Here is a 19,797-nt window from a genome sequence, read left to right as displayed (position 1 = left end):
AGTGTTTTAATCTACTTCTACCAGCGGTCAGTTTCCAGTGTTTAATGTTGGGCTGAATTGGGAAAGCCCATCCCTGCCATTGTCATCACCACCACCACCACCAAATAAGGGTTTGCAGTATCTCACGGAGCAAGAAATCTCTTTCCAATGAGCAAGCCTAATCTTTGAGGATCTAGCAACTCTAAACACATTGTCTAAAAGTTTTTAAATCTCCAGGATTATATTTAAGTAATTTAGGTTAAAAAAAAAACACTGCTCTTTTGAGCATATGTGATCTGTAGTATCTGATATTATCTGAAATGTCCCTTGAAGCATCATATCAATAGTCGATAACTTAGAAAGTAAATGAGAAGATACTACAACCCAGAGGGATGTATGGATTCTGGCACTTGTCAGTTCTCTCTTCTACGTAGGTGGGAGCTAGTGCCTGGATAGTATTAATTAGTTTTCAGTTCCATACATAACACTATATTAAATCACATTCTGTAGCCAGGAATATTTTAATTGAAAATGTTATATGCACAGGAATAGATTCAGTCATCTATAAATACCAGCTTACCTGCCTAATCTTTTTGATGGTACAGTGGAAAACATTTAGAGTCTGGTCAAGTGAGTGAATTAATCTAATGTGCAGGTCTCTCTTTTCAGTTTAGAGATGAAATAGAGTTTATTTGGCGGTTAGTTCGTGCTTATGGAGACATGTATGAGCTATCTACAAATACAGAAGAAAAGAAACATTATGCTAATATCGGTAAGTATTTTGTAAAGATTGATTATCCTCAAGTGACAATTGTTGGCAATAATAAAACACTAATGAATTTTAATTAAAGCTGAATTACCTAAGCTAAAACTCATATGTTTATTCTATCTCAGTATATCCTGGTACTAAAAAATACATAGTCTAAGGACAGGAAAAAAATTTTCAGGACTAAAAAAACCCCACATGTAAGCATAATAGAATAGGCGACTAAAAAACTCAGATTTTAGCTTTTAATGTTTATAAAACCTCAGAAGAGACGTGAAGTGGTAATTTTCAAGACCCAGTAACAGGCAGAAGGCAATAGTGTTTCACTGCAATTAAAATAACGTTCTTACTTCCTATAACGTAGAACTCTGGGTGCCACGAAGAAATAACTACTCAAACTTTAATGTTTTTTCAAAATTGATCTTAATAAAACAAGATTAGCCTTGAGCTGATCATTGTTTTAGCTGAGTAATAAGTACATGGTGGTTCTTTTTATTGTCCTCTATACTCTTTTGCATATTTTTGAACTTTTCCTTCAATAACAACAATGAAAGAAAACCAGCCAGAATGTCAAGGTGTCTATACATACGCATGTCCCCTTGACTCGCACTGCAGAACAAAACCCTTTCCAGCAAAACGCTCCTTAACTGCCAACTCCATGACAACCTTCAGGGCAGTAATTTGACATGAAACTTCTTTAATTCGTGCATTCCCAAGTCCTCTCTTTCCCAAGCTTTCCTTGTCTAAGACAGCAAGAGGAAGAGCAGCAGGGCACTCCAGACCTCTTTCCAGTCTCTCTTTCTGTCCTTTTTATTTCCAAGAAGGAAATATTTTCAAACTTCCGGTAATTACTTTTCTTGCACCGTAGTTTTCCTTGCCAGTTGACCTCTGCACCATAATTCTGTCTCAGTGGGAGGAGGGTGGGAGGAGGGTGGGAGGAAGCCTCCTCTTGTTCTTTACATATTCATCATCCGCTTTATGGGGACAGTTTTTCCACAGCAATTCGTCGTGCAGGCTATAGACAAAATGTAGACAAGAGAGTTATTAACTTGAAGGTAAATAAAAATTTAACCACAGGGAACAAACTGATTTTTTTATGTCTACTGAGAAAATTAAAGTATATCAGTGTTAAATGTTCTGAGAGTCATCAATTTTAAACACTCCCCTGTGGTCAAAACTTTTGCTTTCTAGCAAGTTTCCAAGTGAAGCTTCTGGTCTTGGGGCCATACTTTGGAAACCACTAATTTAATTCAATAATCTGCCCTCCACCAACTCACATGAAGGTACTAATTGTAAGTCCCTTTACCTTTCAGGAAAGACTTTAGGTGAAAAAGCTGTTACTAGAGCCCCCATGAATGGACATTGTCATCTGTGGTAAGTACATAGAATTTATGCAGCCTTCAAATTCTAACATGCCTCTGTGAATTACAATGAAATGTAAAAACATGATTGACTTATTTAACCTGTCTGTCACATTCGCTGAAAAACCTATTTAGTAGATAACAGTAACTGTTCTTGTTCTGTTTATTCTCAGGTATTTTTCATTGTGTATATTTTAAATACATTTAAGGTGAACTTTTATTGAAGATTTCATAAGTGAATCTACCAAGTCCAGTGGCTTTGAATTTGATAAATTCTAATTAAAACTAATTTAACATAACTTAAAAAAACAACAACACAAAAGCTAAAATGATGCTGTGTTTCTAACCAAAATGTAGTGATGAAGTTGAATAGTTGCAACAGAGACGCTCTGACCTCAGAGTCGAACATGTTTGCTAGCGGGCCCTGCAGCAAAAGTTTGCAGACCCATGGTTTACAGGGCTGTGTGATGGTTTATAAGCCTTCATTTTGAAATAAAAGGCAAAATCCTTAGAAATAATTATCGTAAAAACTAACACTGAGGGAATAACTGAAAAACCATATTATTTTAAAGGCTTGTTTTTCATCTTCATCTTTTCCAGAATGAAATTGCTTTGTAACTTTAAGGCTACACAAGCTTTCTGTTCTGGAATCAAGAGACTAAAACCACCAATGGATTTGCAGTTTGTTAGCCAAATTGGCCTGACCTTAATTATAAATAATGTCTTACATATTTGTTGTGCTCTACTGTTCACAAATTATATCCACATGCCTCGGAGCATGTGATTCACAGAACAACTTGTTTTCATTTTACAGATGAGGTAAGCAAGGCTGTGTGTGTGTTGATGAGTAGATTAATATCCAAGGCTCACACAACAAATGGAAAAACAAAGGCAGAGCTTATATTCTTAAATACTCAGTATTCTATCACATTATTCTTCCTCTGCTTTTGTCCAGTATAAATAGCATTCATGCTCAGGCAGAAGTGCTGCAGGACAATAAACGGAGTTGTTTTAGTAGTTGTTGAAAAAGAATGTCGATTATTAAAGATATATTCCATATCAATGCCAATAAAATACAGAATTTTTGTCAAGATGCGTGTAATTTGAATGACCTCTAGGTGGAGGCAGTAGACCATGGTGTGAATTAACTTTCTTCAGAGTTCCCATCGACTTGAGAGTTTAGAAAGTAAAAACTTAAGTTACATTTTTAATGCTGAACAATGTAAAAAACAACAGCACCCACCCAGAGACGTAGGTGGAACTGATTGCCAGAAAAGCAGTGCTGATCCTTTGGGGAAAGTGGTCAGGTGTATCGTGAATTTATGATATGTAGGAAGATACATAGTACTTTAGACTTTAAAGAAGCAGACTTCAGAAGGGATTATAAAAAAAATAAGACTCTAGTGACAGATTATTTATAAGGGAAAATGTACATATTTCATGTAATGATTTCATAAATCGCGTGTGTTTTTTTCTTAAGAGTAACTTGGAGAGAATGTGCTGAGAGTACTATAAAAGCCTAGAACTACCACATGTGCATTAAGTAGTTCTCATTTTCAGAAATTAGATGGTTGATTCCACCGCTGTAGATCGGTGAACATAGATTCTTTTCCTTTAATTCCAGCCCTGATGGTTAGTTGGGTTGTTCTCTGAATCTCTGGATAAGGACATTCAAATAGACCCAACATAGACCAATGTGACATGGTCTTTTTTTTTTTTCTTTGCTAGTAGATAGAATAGGGAAATGGAGCCAGTGTATCTGGATTTAAGCAAGATATTAAGGCAAGTTCACTCCTAAAATTCTTGTGAACAAGATGTAGAAATGTGGGCAAGCTTCTGCACTGTCCATGCTGACAGGAGGGTTTGGGCCTCATTATTCCACAGAATAGCGATTGTCAATATCCTTGTCAATCTAGAGATGATTCTAGAGTTCCAGGTCTATGTCTTAAACACTACCGTGGTTAGTAGTTTTGTCAGTGGGGAAAGATATAGAAGGCATTCTTATAAAAATTAGAAAATAGCACAAATTAGGAGGAACAGGGCATATGATGGATAACAGTAGTAATTAAAAAGATCTTCACGTTAAAAGATACAGAACAAGGTGTTAATTAATAGGAATAATATGGAAGGAAGGAAGGGGAGAAAGTGTCAAAATTTAAGAACATTAGGGACAAACAGATGAAAATTTGAATAAAGTGGAATTTAGTTAATAATTTGTTAATGTTGGTTCATTGTGAAGATGTATCAATATTGTAGGTCAATATTGACCTATAGTCTAGTAATGTAAGATGAAAACAATAGAGAAAACTGGATATGGGTACATGAGAACTCTATGCTGTCTTTGCACCTTTCCTGAACATCACAAGCTACTTTGAAATAAAAGTTTATTTTTTAAAAAGTGGCCTAAGGTTTTAAGTCCAAATAAGTTACAACACCCATAACAAAAGTGGGGAGTTTGGATACGCAGTTGTGTGGGACTTTGCTCCACATTCTGGAACTCTCTGGGAGGAATGACAGAACAGAGAGCATTTCAAAAGAGCATGGCTTAGTGGATAGAGCGTCGGCCTGCAGACTGAAAGGTTCCAGGTTCGGTTCCAGTCAAGGGCACATCCCCAGTAGGAGGTGTGCAGGAGGCAGCTGATGTTTCTAACTCTCTATCCCTCTCCCTTCTTCTCTGTAAAATCAATAAAATATATATATTTTTTAAAAAAGAGCATCGAAGGGACAGTAGTGGCTACCACTGATGAGCTCAAGAGTCTTTCTCCTGTCATCTCATCATAAATTCTCTGGTGGCTGCAGAGATGTATGTGAAATGCACTCTGATTTGACAATTTGCGAGTAGTAGTATTTGCTCATCTAGTAAGTGTTCACATCACTTTTAGTAGGTTGACTTAGTCATCATTCTTGCTTCTACAGTCGCAGATTCCATTGATGATGTAGAAACTGGGAAGGTAGGAAGTCAAAAAGTCATCATTGAAAAGTGGTCATTTCATTGGTTGTGCCTAAGTTATGTGAACTATGTGATCTTTTGTGTCCCGAAACAGTGTTACTGTTCCAAAATAAGAAAATGGTTCACTTCATATCTATACTTGAAAGTTACACTTATCCACAGAAACAACAGAGTTCAATAACACCCAGAATTCCCTTTTTCGTTTCAGTTAGGATGATGCAAGTGAAAATTAACACCTCCTCTTGAAATGCTTAGGTAAATGAATATTTTGCCTAAGACAGAAACACTCTGAAATAAATACTCCAAAGACTTTTGCACAGACAGAAGCACTCTGAATGTGGAAAGTAATATATCCCCAATTTTTAGAGTAAGCAAATTGCTGAACAGACAGCATATTTAATTTATAGTCAAGTAATTATTTATGTAAATTTTATGTTCCCATTGGGAAAAAAGTAAACAATCCATGGGCTGCTCTGTTCTAGTAATGCAGTATTTCCAAGGAAGGGTAGAAGGACATGGGAAATTTTTTGAAAAAGCATATTCTACAATTACCTTTGACTTCATTTAGTTTGAGTCATCATACTTATTTTTATCTTGAAATGACATTAAAGGAGGCCATGACATTTTAATTTTTATTTTTAAAGAAGAAGCAGGGGTTTGTTGATCCAATGTATTTTTCAGTTTAATGCTTTCATGATTAAATTTTTTTCTGAGAGCCTCTTTGTGACTTTAATGTTGATGATGGTGATAGTGGCAGCTAACATTTCTTGAAACTCACTATATGCCAGGCAGTATTACAAGCAATTACATGTTTTGGGTATCTACCCTCACAGCATGCGTATGAGATAGATGGTGGTGGTGTCCTCAGTTATAGATGAGGAAACTGGTCTCACATTCATGTCAAGTATTCATTGTTTTCAGGGCCCTTGCATCCACGTGAATACTTTTGTTAAATATTAATGACTACTTCAAAGACATTTTTAGAGATATACTTTTTATTGATTTCAGAAGGAAGGGAGAGGGAGAGAAAGATAGAAACATCAATAATGAGAGAGAATCACTGATTGGCTGCCTCCTGTGCACCCCACACCGGGGATTGAGCCTGAAACCTGGGCATATGCCCTAATTGGGAATCAAACCATGACCTCCTGGAGCATAAGTTGACGCTCAACCACTGAGCCACACCAGCTGGGCCAAAGACATTTTTTAACTGTTATATTTGATGGTATTTGAAGAAGTTCACACAATATCCACTGTTTTTACTTTTTTCAGGTATGCGGTTTTGTGTGGCTATGTATCTGAGTTTGAGGGCTTACAAAACAAAGTCAACTATGGATATTGCTTCAAGGTATTTCTTGATATAAAAAATGTTTTGGGCCATGGCGGGGCAAAAATGTTTTAATGTAGCCATATGTTCCATTAACCTGTCTAAATGAAATTATTCAACAAATTAACCTCTACGAATTCATCCTTTTTATTTAAATAAAATGAAATGACATTCTTCAAATAGCACTGTGCCAAAAGGAATCAAACTGTTTGGGTGATTAGAGATTATTATTATTCTAGATCTTGAAAAAAGTCACATAGTAGACGAGTATAATTTTTTCAAAGATAGAGAATTAGCCTGTTGGCCATGAGCTCACCAATACTGTAAGCATGACTGGACTAATTAGTTAACATTTTCTGCATATCGATTTGCAGGTAGAGTAGAATCCAATCTCAGCCTTAAAATGACCATGGTAGATGAATAAAATAAGTAATGTAATACACATCATGTATCATGTGCCTGTAGTTGTCATAGCTCAATAAATAACCCCTCAGTTTCAGTAATTATAGTGATGGGCAGAAAGTTCTTTGTTCTTCAACCCCCTGTAACCATTTGATGATGTCAGTGGAGTAGATTCCTCTCCCATCCAGTTCTGCTATTTTTTCCTCCATTGTACCCTCATCATTTGATATTGTAAGCTTGCCTCTGAATCAAAAACTTAGCTGGGCAAGTCATAGGCAGATAATAATGTGACTGGGTATTTTCTGTTTTTATAGTGACATTAGAGGCCCAGTGTACGAAATTTGTGCATGGGTAGGGTACCTAGGCCTGGCCGGTGATCAGGGCCAATCAGGTTCCCTTGCCTCCCTGCCTCCCTGCCTCCCCGCCTCCTCGCCTCCTCCTTCCCTTGCTCCCTCAGAGTCCCACTGCTGCTGCTGCTGCTGCTACTAGTTGCCCGCCATGTTTCACGCCACCCCCTGGTGGTCAGCACACGTCATGCGAGTATCAAACTCCCATTCTCCTAGTCGAACTCCCGAGGGGACACTTTGCATATTAGCCTTTTATATATATAGATTTTGGCTTTAACGTATCTGTAATCTTATTAAATCATAGTCACAGTTCTGGTTCTAATTCTGAGCAATCATGTTTGGTAATGAATTATTGATAATAATGAGTTGTGTTAATGATAGGGATTGAGGAGGAAGATGAAACAACATTGTAAAGCTCCTTTGAATTTACTAGTCACAGTTCCATCCAACGCTACCTTGAAACCTTGGGAGATGATATTTCTTTGGGATTTTCTTTCAGGAACATCTAGATAAAGCAATCGAATTATTACCTGCAGAACCCTTGTTGTATTACCTCAATGGAAGATACTGTTATGCTGTAAGTTTTTATTTATAAATCTTATTTGAATATATTCTGATTGTATGATATATTTTTAGTGACTTATTCATTCTTTTATTGTTTTACCTAGTGCCTACTATAGGGAAATAGATAAAAACATTACAAACTTTGAGTTTATACATTTATATTTTATAACTTATATTTTTGTTGTATATTTACATTTTATATATTTATTTTAAATAATATGTAAATTTTCTTCCTTTACTGCCTTTCTGTTTCCCCTGTAGCAGGCACATTATCTCCCTCTGGGGTCTCTTGAGGGGTGTTGGTGCACTACTCTCTGTTGTTTGGGAGGATGTTTTTTATTCAGAGTTGATTGAGTATAAATTATGTGCTCACTGGCCAGAAGATAAATAAAGCACTGTCCTTTTGTTCAAAACTTTAATTTAGAAAGGGACACAAGACATATAGAAATAAAGGCAGCTGCTAAGTCTAAGACCAAGTGACTTAAATGACATTAGTTTGTGGAAAATTAACAGAATGTGAAAATAATACTTAAGAAATGCACGAAAAAGTACCATGAAGATAAATGCTATTTCTGAATGAGAAAATTCAGGTAAGCAAGAAAAGAAACTTTTAAAATGAGGCTTGAAGAGGATTAGGGATGAAGAAGGAAGCTTGCTTTTATTGAACACCTGCTACACATCAGATATGCATTTTATTCCTTACATTTCTTATCTCAAATAATCCTATAATGGCTCTAATAATAATAATTTTCTCAAATAATCTCTTATAAGCAGTTATTATTATTCCAGTTTTAAGTGTTAAGAATCTGAGTCTTCTTAAAGGTAGGAGACTCTTCTGTAGTTTAAAAACCATTGACCCAACCTCACATGAGTCTGGAACTTGAATGTATATTATTTGTTTAGACTTCAAAAACCCAGGAAGAAAATTTTAATGCAAAAATGAAACCTGGTGTTCATGCCATGGACAAATGGCAGAAGCTCATGCTAATCCTCTGCGGAGGAGTATGCCTTCACACAGGCCTTATAAATCTCTCGCAGAGAGGCCCAGCAATAATGAGCTCACCATCAAAAATAATGCAGTACACGGGAAATAAGCCACCTGGAATGAAAAGCAACAGAAACAACAAAAGAACAGAAATAGTTCTAAAAGGACTTTAGATTGTGGAAACATGGACTACAGTAAAGTATATCATTTGGCATTAGAAGAAAACTCATTGAAAAGTTGTAGCAGTAGATGGGTACCACTAAAGAGAGCATTAGACCACTCTAAGGTAGACCTGAAGAAGTTACCTAGAATGTAAAACAAAGGAACAAAAGGATGGAAAATATGAAGGAGAGATAAAAACACATAGAAATTATCTAAGGACACCACATAGTAATTAATTTTTACCCACCGCTTTTGGAAATGAAAAGGACAAGAAGACAAAAAATTATTAAGAGCATCAATACCCTTTTAAGTATTCATTTCTGAGTCCTTTTAATCTTTTATAATAAACATCTAATATTCATATTTGGGGAAAATGAAAAAGTTTTAAAAGAAAACAAAAAACAGAAGGTAATATGGAATTTAACTTTGATGATTATTGGTTTAAAAATATCTCCTGGATTGTGCATATGTAAATTGGGCCCTCACTCTACATTCCTCGGGGTTGAGAATTGTCCACCTGTTTAAATTTCTGAGATGCTTTCCTCTGGGTCAGGTTAGCAGCATGGAGGAGGCGGGAAGAAAGCAAAGGCAGGATCTTGTCGCTAGTACCTCTGTGCCAAGAAACATTTTGCCATCATCTGAGAGTCATGGATCAGATGAACAAAGTTAATTTAACATTATTCTTTACCCCCACCCCAATTTGAAATCTTCTTACAGGTATCTCAAATTGGTTTTGTAGCCAATGCTTTCAAGAGTTCAGAGTTTTTTGAACTATGAAAAAGGAAGTAAAATATTAATACCATAAAGCTGATATCTCTCATTTATGGATATGTATTTACATGTATTATATGCATATACGTACATAGTTACATACATAAACATCTAATTGGGAAGAGATTATCCATTCAAAAGGCGAACACTTTCTAAGAGTGATGTTGCTCTGCATTTACAGGTCTCGAAACTGAGCTGGATTGAGAAAAAGATGGCTGCTACTCTGTTTGGAAAAATACCAACCTCAACTATACAAGAAGCTTTGCAAAATTTCCTTAAGGTGTATTTTGTCTATCCATTATTTTAGTGTCAAACTAGGTTCTATCTGGGTCAGTCTTTCCTACCTTTCCTTGTCAAGGAAATTGTTCCTGTCTCCACGTGTAGATCTCTAACAGTTTGAATCCTAGTTCTGTTTTAAGCCTCTCATAATGTGAGTTACGTTTTAAATCCAAGCGGCAGCTGGTTATGCCCCAGGTCCCAGGTACAACAGCCCTTACTACCAAGTCCAAGAACAACTCTTCAGGTCATGGGAATATGTTTAAAAGAATTTATACCCTGATTATTAGACTTGGTCTCAAATACTCCCAATTAGCCTAATGTAGACACAGTTTAATCTTAACCAAAAGATGCCAAAAAGAAGAGTTATTTTAAAAGTCATTCCATAAGTTGTGGACAAGTCTATGGAACATTTTTGGGGCATCAAACCAAATCAGTATTTTCACTGGTGTCTTAAAATGTATAATTGCTATACGAATAAAACTCTAAGCAGTACTATGTGTGTGTGCACATGTAAATGTGTAATATACCCACATATATAACCAACTTCCTGTTGTGCTAATCCCCTCACCTTTGTCTGGAACTAATTATAGATTCTTATAGGTACTAAGGTATTCCCCCCCCTATGATTTCAGATTTGTAACAATACAGACAAAATCAGGCTTTGAACCTGATATTGTCCAACATATTGTACCTGCTGATTTTTTGGGGGGTGGGGGGATGGGGGCAGGGTGTGCTTTAAGGATTAATCTTGTAGAACTGAGAGGGAATTAGAGATCATATAGTCTAAAATGAGAACTAGATTTCATTGCGCTTTCTGAACAGTGGCTAGTGGCCGCCTAGAATGCTTGCCGGTGGTTCAGTTGGTTGGGAGTACACGACCGGTTATTTTTGTTCTCTAAAGGAAAAGAGAGAAAGGATAGAGAAGAAGAAGTGGGGAGATGGTTCTACAAAGAAATCCCCAAACCTTAAAGGATCCCATTGCTTTGTAAGCTTTATGACCATGATAATAATTTCATTGTAATGGATAAGCTAAAAAGCTATTTTGCACCCAAAGGATACTTTGAAACCAATAAAAGGACTCAGATGAGATACAACCAACCTAAATTCTTAGGGCAGTTTGCTTCAATTTGGTTAATATTTGATTTATTGAAGTATGTCCTCTCCAGTGGTGGTTTTTGTTGCTTGAATATCACCCTGTTTTTCTCTTTTCTGTTTTCTCTGAAAATCAGGCTGAAGAGCTACACCCTGGTTTTTCGAAGTCCAATTACATGTACCTTTCCAAGGTAATGAAAACGGCTGTTTTAATATCACTTTGACTCCATTACATAAAAGATGATTACCTTTGACATCGGTTCTTCTCCATTTCTAGTGTTACAGGGATCTTAAGCAAACAGAGAATGCCATGAAGTTCCATGATTTGGCAGAGCAGCTTCCTTGTATTACCAAAGAGGTAAGCCCAGACGGTGCCAAAGAGCGCTGTTATTTTACCAGGACTGCCCCAGCTTCCCACGTGAACAGTGGCTGGCATACATCTGGAGCTCTCTTCTATACTGAAACCTCTTCACTTGGACTTACGTGAACTACGAAGCTTTAAAGCTTGCTGTAGGTAGCCTTTCCCCTGGAGACCCCTTGTGTCTTTAAGGGACTCACAAATTATGGGCTGGCAGTTAACCCATCCTGATACTTATTAGGTGTGAGACAGCAGGTACTGGGACAAGCCCCAGCAGGAAGAGCGGGGACAGCATAATTCTGGGGAGCTGGTGATTAGACCTCCATAGGCAGCTAGACAGGCTGCCCACCTTCGAACAAGAGGAGTGTCCGTGGGGTTGCCATCATCAGTCCCCAGGGTTAGGGTTAGCCTTTGTTTCCTAGTGTCCTTGTGTTCCAGCACCTAACCACTAATTTAGCAGGCATTTATTTAGGGCTTCTAGGTGCCAGGCACTGAACTAGCCCTAGGGCAACAAAGATAAACAAATTATGGCTTTTTAAAAAAAATATATATTTTATTGATTTTTTACAGAGAGGAAGGGAGAGAGATAGAGAGTTAGAAACATCGATGAGAGAGAAACATCGATCAGCTGCCTCCTGCACATCTCCCACTGGGGATGTGCCCACAACCTAGGTACATGCCCTTGACCGGAATCGAACCTGGGACCTTTCAGTCCGCAGGCCAACGCTCTATCCACTGAGCTAAACCGGTTTCGGCAATGGCATTTTTATAAGTTCTTTTAAGTAATACATTAACACCCTAGGTTACTCATCATATTTTCTCACAACTTTCACAACATACTGTTTTGATAGAAGGTAAACTTCTAGTGGATCGGACACTACAGTTGAGTCAGTGTATTAATGTTTATGATTAAAGCTATTGAAGAGCTTTCAGTTTAAAAAAAAATCTAGCTAGCAGCTACTTCAAACATCTGTGTTGTCTAGTTTTCCTCATGTGTTTATTTTAAATGTATTACATTCCTTAAATTCTTTCTGATAGGTGCTCGGTAAATGTTTGTTAAATATAAAAATGAATAGGATATCCTACCACTTGAATTTATTGCCACTGTTTCTAACTTACACACTTGTTTTAAAGAAACAACAATATATGGAGTCCTATAAAACATATGGCTAAAAGTATAAAATTAAAAATCGTAAACATACTATTTTTAAACATATATATCTTTATTTTTTTATTTTTTTATTTTTTTTAATTAAATCTTTATTGTTCAGATTATTACAGTTGTTCCTCTTTTTTCCCCCCCATAGCTCCCCTCCACCCGGTTCCCACCCCACCCTCTGCCCTTACCCTCCCCCCCCCCCACTGTCCTCATCCATAGGTGTACGATTTTTGTCCAGTCTCTTCCCGCACCCCCGACACCCTTTCCCGCCCCAAAAATAGTCAGTCCAACCCTTTCTATTCCCCTGACTCTATTATATTCACCAGTTTATTCTGTTCATCAGATTATTTATTCACTTGATTTTTAGATTCACTTGTTGATAGATGTTTATTTGTTATTCATAATTTGTATCTTTACCTTTTTCTTCTTCTTCCTCTTCTTGAAGGATACCTTTCAGCATTTCATATAATACTGGTTTGGTGGTGATGAACTCCTTTAGCTTTTTCTTATCTGTGAAGCTCTTTATCTGACCTTCAATTCTGAATAACTTTGCCGGGTAAAGTAATCTTGGTTGTAGGTTCTTGCTATTCATCACTTTGAATATTTCTTGTCACTCCCTTCTGGCCTGCATAGTTTCTGTTGAGAAATCAGCTGACAGTCGTATGGGTACTCCCTTGTAGGTAACTGACTGTTTTTCTCTTGCTGCTTTTAAGATTCTCTATTTGTCTTTTGCTCTTGGCATTTTAATTATGATGTGTCTTGGTGTGGTCCTCTTTGGATTCCTTTTGTTTGGGGTTCTCTGCGCTTCCTGGACTTGTAAGTCTATTTCTTTCACCAGGTAGGGGAAGTTTTCTGTCATTATTTCTTCAAATAGGTTTTCAGTATCTTGATCTCTCTCTTCTTCTGGCACCCCCATAATTCGGATGTTGGTACGCTTGAAGTTGTCCCAGAGGCTCCTTACACTATCTTCATATCTTTGGATTCTTTTTTCTTTTTGTTTTTCTGGTTGGATGTTTTTTGCTTCTTCGTATTTCAAATCTTTGACTTGATTCTTGCGATCCTCTAGTCTGCTGTTGGAACTCTGTATAATATTCTTTATTTCAGTCAGTGTATGCTTAATTTCTAGTTGGTCCTTTTTCATATCCTCGAGGGTCTCACTAAATTTATTGGCGGTTTCTAGAAAATTCTTGAAAAACCTTATAAGTGTGGTTTTGAACTCTATATCCAGTAGTTTGCTTTCCTCCATTTTTGTCATTTGTGACCTGTTTCTTTGTCTCCACATTTTTTATGCTTCCCTGTGTTGATAGAGTGGCTTTCTGTGCTAGGTGTCCTATAGGGCCCAGTGGCTCAGCCTCCCCAATTACCTGAGGTGGACACGCTTGGTGCACCCCTTTGTGGGCTTTGTGCACAGTCTTGTAGTTAAGCCTTGATTGTTGTAGGTATCACTGGGAGGAATTGACCTCCAGGCCAATTGGCTGTGAGAATCAGCTGTGTCTACAGTGGGAGAACTTCTGTGCTGGAGACACCCTTCTGGGGCAAGACTTGCTTCAGTGGGGCTTTAATGCTCACTGAGTCTGCCTCCTGAGTGTGTCCCTTATGGATCTGAGGAGTTGTAATCTGGATGGTCCCACTCTGACCACTGGGTAAACTGGCTCTTGGATCTCTAAGGAGGTGCTAATTTAGCCTCTGCCTGAGGCTACCCAGCAGGAGCTATGGAGAGATTCCTCTTCTTTGTTTGGGGTTTGGAGGTGCCCAGATGAGGCCCAGCTGTGAAGCAATGCAAGCTGCTGTGGGGCCTTGGACCTTCTTTTGGAAGTTCTGGGTCTCTCTGATTCAGCTGCAGTTTGTTAGGTAATTTTCAGGTTGCAAAGGGCCGCGTCATATGCAAAAGCCTCTGTGCACAGCTTGGGTGGGGCAGGGTCTCAGGGAATCAATAGGGCGGAGCAAACAGCTATGGCTGATCCTCAGTCCTACCCTAAGAGGCCCCGCATCTCAGTGTCCCGGTAATCGCTGCAAGCACCTCTGAGAAAAAGCCGCCCTTGAGTTCCGACCGATGCCAGACAGTCCAATTTCTCCCCATATGAGTCTGGGTCCTCAGAGACTCGCCCAGAACTGGAGTTCAGAGCAGTTGGGAGCTTGAGACTCCCTCCCGATTGAAAAAGACAACCGCGTCCTCAGTTGCCAGCCCTTTCCACGTGCACCTCTGTACCTCTGCACTTTACTTCCGCACCTCCTCTGAGTCTCAGTGTGCTTTTCTCTTTCCTTCTAGTTGTAGAATTTCCACTCAGCCAGCCTTCCTGTGGTTCTGGATGATGTCCGTTTTGTCTTTTAGTTGTATTTTTGAAGTGGTTGTGCGAGGCAGCAATTTCCGGTGTTTATCTATGCCGCCATCTTGGTTTCTCTCTATATATATCTTTATTGATTTCAGAGAGGAAGGGAGAGGGAGAGGGAGATAGAAACATCAATGATGAGAGAGAACATTGATCAACTGCCTCCTGCACACCCCCTACTGGGGATCTAGCCTGCAACCCAGGCACGTGCCCTAACTGGGAATCGAATCGTAGCCTCCTGGTTCACAGGTCGACACTCACCACTGAGCCACATCGACTGAGCAAACATATATGATTTTTAATCTTACCTATAAAGTCCCTGAGAATGTCAGTAATGAAATGTGTATTTGCCTGTGTGGGACTTACAGCGGAATCTCAGATTTCTTCAGATCCTGCTGCTAGGGCTAGGAATTCTTCCATATCTTAGAGTTGAAGAAGAAAACAGTGTTATCATTAACACTCTCCTTCCTGTTTGCTACCCCTCCACACCTGGTGGAGGAAGAGCCTGGACATAGTTCTCCACGGTACTCATGTTCTCAGAGATCTGAATCATGCCTGGTCCTCAGAAAGCCACATTTTCGTTGTAATGGTCATTCAAAAAAGTCTCCCCCCAGCCCTAACCGGTTTGGCTCAGTGGATAGAGCGTCGGCCTGCGGACTGAAAGGTCCCAGGTTCGATTCCGGTCAAGGGCATGTACTGTGGTTTCAGGCACGTCCCCAGTAGGGGGTGTGCAGGAGGCGGCTGATCGATGTTTCTTTCTCATTGATGTTTCTGACTCTCTGTCCCTCTCCCTTCCTCTCTGTAAAAAATCAATAAAATATCTTTTAAAAAAAAAGTCTCCCCCCACTCAACAGAGCTCTACTTCCAAGTACCTTGAGTATCAGGAGAATTGTGTGAATTTTCATTGTGCATTTGTGTTTTCTTTATAGGATAAAAATGCAGAGGAAGAGATGAAAAAGCAAGCATTGCCTTGAAGAAGTAAATAAAAGAACTTACTCTTAAACAAATTAGATGTGGTCTACTAAATATTAAACTTATCAAAGTTGTGTTTTTTATTATCCTCTTTTTATGTAAGGGTAATATACTGAGATTTGAAGGGAAAGTCATGTTTCTGTAGAATGCATTCTCTAGTAGAACAACACCAATCATGTTATTTGGAGAAGTCTGTTTCCTATAATATCAGTACAAAATGATCTTTAAAAAATGTATGCTTTATATTTTTCCTATCAACAAACTGTAGTCTTCAGAATCTTTATTTAAATCTTTCTTTAAATAAAATACTTAAATCAATCCAATAAAATGGGCTCCGGTGAGTGTTTTATTGTTGCTTTGATGGAAACTTTACAAAACAAAATAATTTCATTAATGTGGATGAAAAATGGAAAAGTGGGCAAAGGATGTGAACTAGTCATTGGTAAAAGAGGAAATATAGCCCGGCCGGCGTGGCTCAGTGGTTGAGCATTGACCTATGAACCAGAAGGTCACAGTAGGTTACTGCTCAAAGCACATGCCTGGGTTGCAAGCTCAGTTCCCAATAGGAGGCGTGCAGGAGGCAGCCAATCAATGACTCTCTCTCATCATTGATGTTTCTACCTCTCTCTCCCTCTACTTTCCTCTCTCTGAAGTCTATAAAAACATATTTTTTTTAACCAAAGTTTTAGATGAAAAATGAACCCTGCTTTATCTTCATATTAAACTAATTTTTCCAAGTGTTACCACATCTCCTATTTCAATGAAAGCTTCGTACATGCAGAAATAGGTTAAGAAAGTGATGCCGTCCTCATTTTCCCGTGGAGGAACTGGACCAAAGGCTAGATTTGCTGGAGGTCACATACCTAGGGAATGAGAATGGGAACTCGACCCAGCGTCCTGGCTCCCCGCCTGGGCCTGTACAGCGAGCAAGGAAGGGTCAGAGCCATACAATCAATCTTAAACCATTTAAGATTTAATGGCCGTAGGAACTGTTTCCTTTGTTGCCATTTGCCTTTAAAAAAGTGCTTAAGGCAGCTAAAAAAGATAGCCTTCTAAAAACAAAGACAGACTTGTTGAAATTTGTGTCACTGTTAACCTAGCCAAGAACGTACTAATATTTCCCACAGTGGGGGGGAAATGGTTCATTGGAGGGAAAACAGTAATTTAAGATGGGCTTTGGATGGGAGCTTGGTGTCCATATAAGATAAATTCATGGGGTTCGCCTGGAAAGGAGCCCTGTCCCACTTAGGGGACCATTTACTTCATCTGGCTGTGGGAATTTCCTCTCAAGATGTTGCTCAGTCATACTTTGTTTCCCTTTTCATTTTGATGCAATTATGTGAATTTTCACTCTTCCATAACTATAATTTACATTTCACAGCATACTTAGTTGAGATTGTGATCTACCTCACAGTTTCAGATGCCCCGCATCAGGACTGTTGCATTTGGCTCTCTGAGTTGACCACAGAAATTTGGGGGTGAGGGAAAAGTTTGTTTGATTTTCCCAATATTACCAACACCCGGTTTCTTTACAGAGGCCAGCTTGGAAGTTAATAGCTGCATGTTCCCCCGACCTCCCATGTTGGTCTCAGGCTGGTCATGCTCTCAGCTCCCAGGATGCACAGGGCCGGTGAGGAATGCTCTTCTTTTTTTTTAATTTTTAAATTGAATCTGTTGGGGTGACATCTATAATAATAAAAGCATCATATGCTAATTAGACCGGACGTCCTTCCAGACGACCTTCTGGATGAAGCCGGGGCTGCGAGGGAAACCCGGGTCCCAAATGCCAGAGGGAAGCTGGTGCCAGCAGCCAGGGGAAGGAAGGCCTACTCTTGCACAAATTTTGTGCATTGGCCTCTAGTTAGTTAATAAGATTATATAGGTTTGAGGTATACAATTCTACAATACATCATCTGTATATTGTATTGTGTTCACCACCCCAAGTTGAGTCTCCTTCCATCACTATTTATGCCCCCTTTATCCTCTTCTACCTCCCCCTACCCTCCCTTTCCCTCTGGTAATCACCATACTGTGTCTATGCCAGCCGTGGGCAAACTACGGCCCACGGGCCGGATCCGGCCCGTTGAAATGAATAAAACTAAAAAATAAAAAGACCGTACCCTTTTATGTAATGATGTTTACTTTGAATTTATATTAGTTCACACAAACACTCCATCCATGCTTTTGTTCCGGCCCTCCGGTCCAGTTTAAGAACCCATTGTGGCCCTCGAGTCAAAAAGTTTGCCCACCCCTGGTCTATGCCCATGAGCCTTTTTTTTTTTTTTGCTAAATCCCTTCACCTTTCTCACCAAGCTCCCAAACCCCTCTGACAACTATTGTCTGTTCTCTGTGACCATGATTTGTCTCCACAGGAATGCTCTTTTGAACATAGTGAGCTAGATCCTCAACTCTAGTTTCTTGTTCAAGAGAGAAGCCAGTGATGAAAAGAATCAGTCAGCCAAGCAGACTGACTGGCCTCGGTCCTGGCACAGCATTTTCCCAGGTCTGGGGAGGAGCTGCTCACGACTCCATCACCCACAGTGAGTGCTCTATTTCCCAACAACTTGATCCTATGGACTGTTCCCTAGAAGGGGTGTCTCCTCCTTTTTGCATCAGCTTTATTGAGATAGAAATTACATCTAACAAAATGCACCCATTTAAAGTGTACAGTTTGGTGAGTTAACACAAATTTATGCCTCAGTGTAAACCCTACCACAGTCAAGATATAAAATATGGGCATCATTCCAGAAAGTTCCCTTGTGTCCCTTTCCACTCAGTCTCCCACCTGCACCCCAGTGTGCTTTCTGACAGGTCTGCTTTCTGTCACTGTAGTTTAATTTTTTTTAGAATTCTATGTAAATGGTATTCTTTCGCAGAGCACAGTTTTGAGATTCATCTGTGTTATTGGATATATCAATAGTTCATCCCGGATAAAAGACTTAAACGTAAGATGGGAAACCATAAAAATACTAGAGGAATCCATAGGCAGTGAAATAGCAAACATATGTAGAAGGAATTTCTTCTCTGATAATGCTCCTAGGGCAATGGAAATTAAAGAGAAAATAAACAAATGGAACTACATTAAAATAAAAAGCTTTTGCACAGCAAAGGAAACCATCAACAAAACAACAAGAAGACCCACGGCATGGGAGAACATATTTGCCAATGATAACACCGATAAGGGTTTAATCTCCAACATTTACAAGGAACTCATGAAACTTAATAATCCTATCTAATAAAAGAGAAAGATGCAAATTGACCGTGGCCCTGAATGCTTCCCATTGGCTAATCAGGGAGATATGCAAATTAACTGCCAACCAAGATGGCGGCCGGCAGCCAGGCACCTGAAGCAAACAGGAGGCTTGCTTGCTCCAGTGACAGAGGAAGCCAAGGTTCCCCGAGTGCTGCTGCCGGCCTCTGAGATGCAACTCTAAGAAACATTGTTGCAAATATAGAAGGTAAACATTCCCCAGAAACCTGCTTTCAGCCAGCTGGGATTCAGCCAGCAGGATTGCAACAGTGTTACAAGTATAGAACCCAAACAAACCCAGATCCCTGCTTTCAGCAGCAGAGGTCTCATAGCTGGAGCCGAGCCTCAGAGCTAAAACTGGCTCTCAGCTCCAGTGACAGCCATAGAAGGTAAATAAATCCCAGAATAAGAAAAAAAGGAGAGGTTGGGAGCCTCAGTTGCCCGCCAGCCTGAAAACAGCCATCATCCCCTCACCCAGACTGGCCAGGCACCCCAGTGGGGACCCCCACCCTGAAGCAACAAGATGGCGGCTAATTTGCATACTGAAGGCGGGTGGCAGCAGGCAAGGCTGTCCACGGTCCAGCGACCCAAATCTGTGACCCTGGTGGGGGAGGGGGAAAGTGGCTTTGGGGTTTTCCCGCGGGCCCCGGACCCGGAGTCTGGGGACCCTGGAGGACGGGGGGGGAGGGGTTTGGGGTGTTCGTTGGTCGGGACCCGAATCATTGAACTTTTCCTGAGAAGTG

At 39.4% G+C, this 19,797-nt stretch overlaps 1 protein-coding gene across 1 annotated transcript in view; it reads left to right on the top strand.

Moving 5' to 3' along the window:
• RMDN2 (regulator of microtubule dynamics 2) overlaps nt 1-16,127 on the top strand; it is a 29,163-nt gene extending 13,036 nt beyond the window's left edge. The window contains exons 3-10 of the mRNA XM_006083445.3: nt 649-751; nt 2,059-2,119; nt 6,329-6,404; nt 7,632-7,709; nt 9,796-9,894; nt 11,123-11,176; nt 11,263-11,343; nt 15,762-16,127. Of these exons, the coding sequence (XP_006083507.3) occupies nt 649-751; nt 2,059-2,119; nt 6,329-6,404; nt 7,632-7,709; nt 9,796-9,894; nt 11,123-11,176; nt 11,263-11,343; nt 15,762-15,806 (597 nt within the window). The 3' untranslated portion in view covers nt 15,807-16,127. The remainder of the gene's footprint in view (nt 1-648; nt 752-2,058; nt 2,120-6,328; nt 6,405-7,631; nt 7,710-9,795; nt 9,895-11,122; nt 11,177-11,262; nt 11,344-15,761) is intronic.
• The last annotated feature ends 3,670 nt before the right edge of the window (nt 16,128-19,797 follow it).

The sequence above is a fragment of the Myotis lucifugus genome, unplaced genomic scaffold (genome assembly GCF_000147115.1).
Source record: "Myotis lucifugus unplaced genomic scaffold, Myoluc2.0 scaffold_6, whole genome shotgun sequence".
NCBI classification, from domain to species: domain Eukaryota; kingdom Metazoa; phylum Chordata; class Mammalia; order Chiroptera; family Vespertilionidae; genus Myotis; species Myotis lucifugus.
This window is presented reverse-complemented; position numbering and strand designations above follow the sequence as displayed.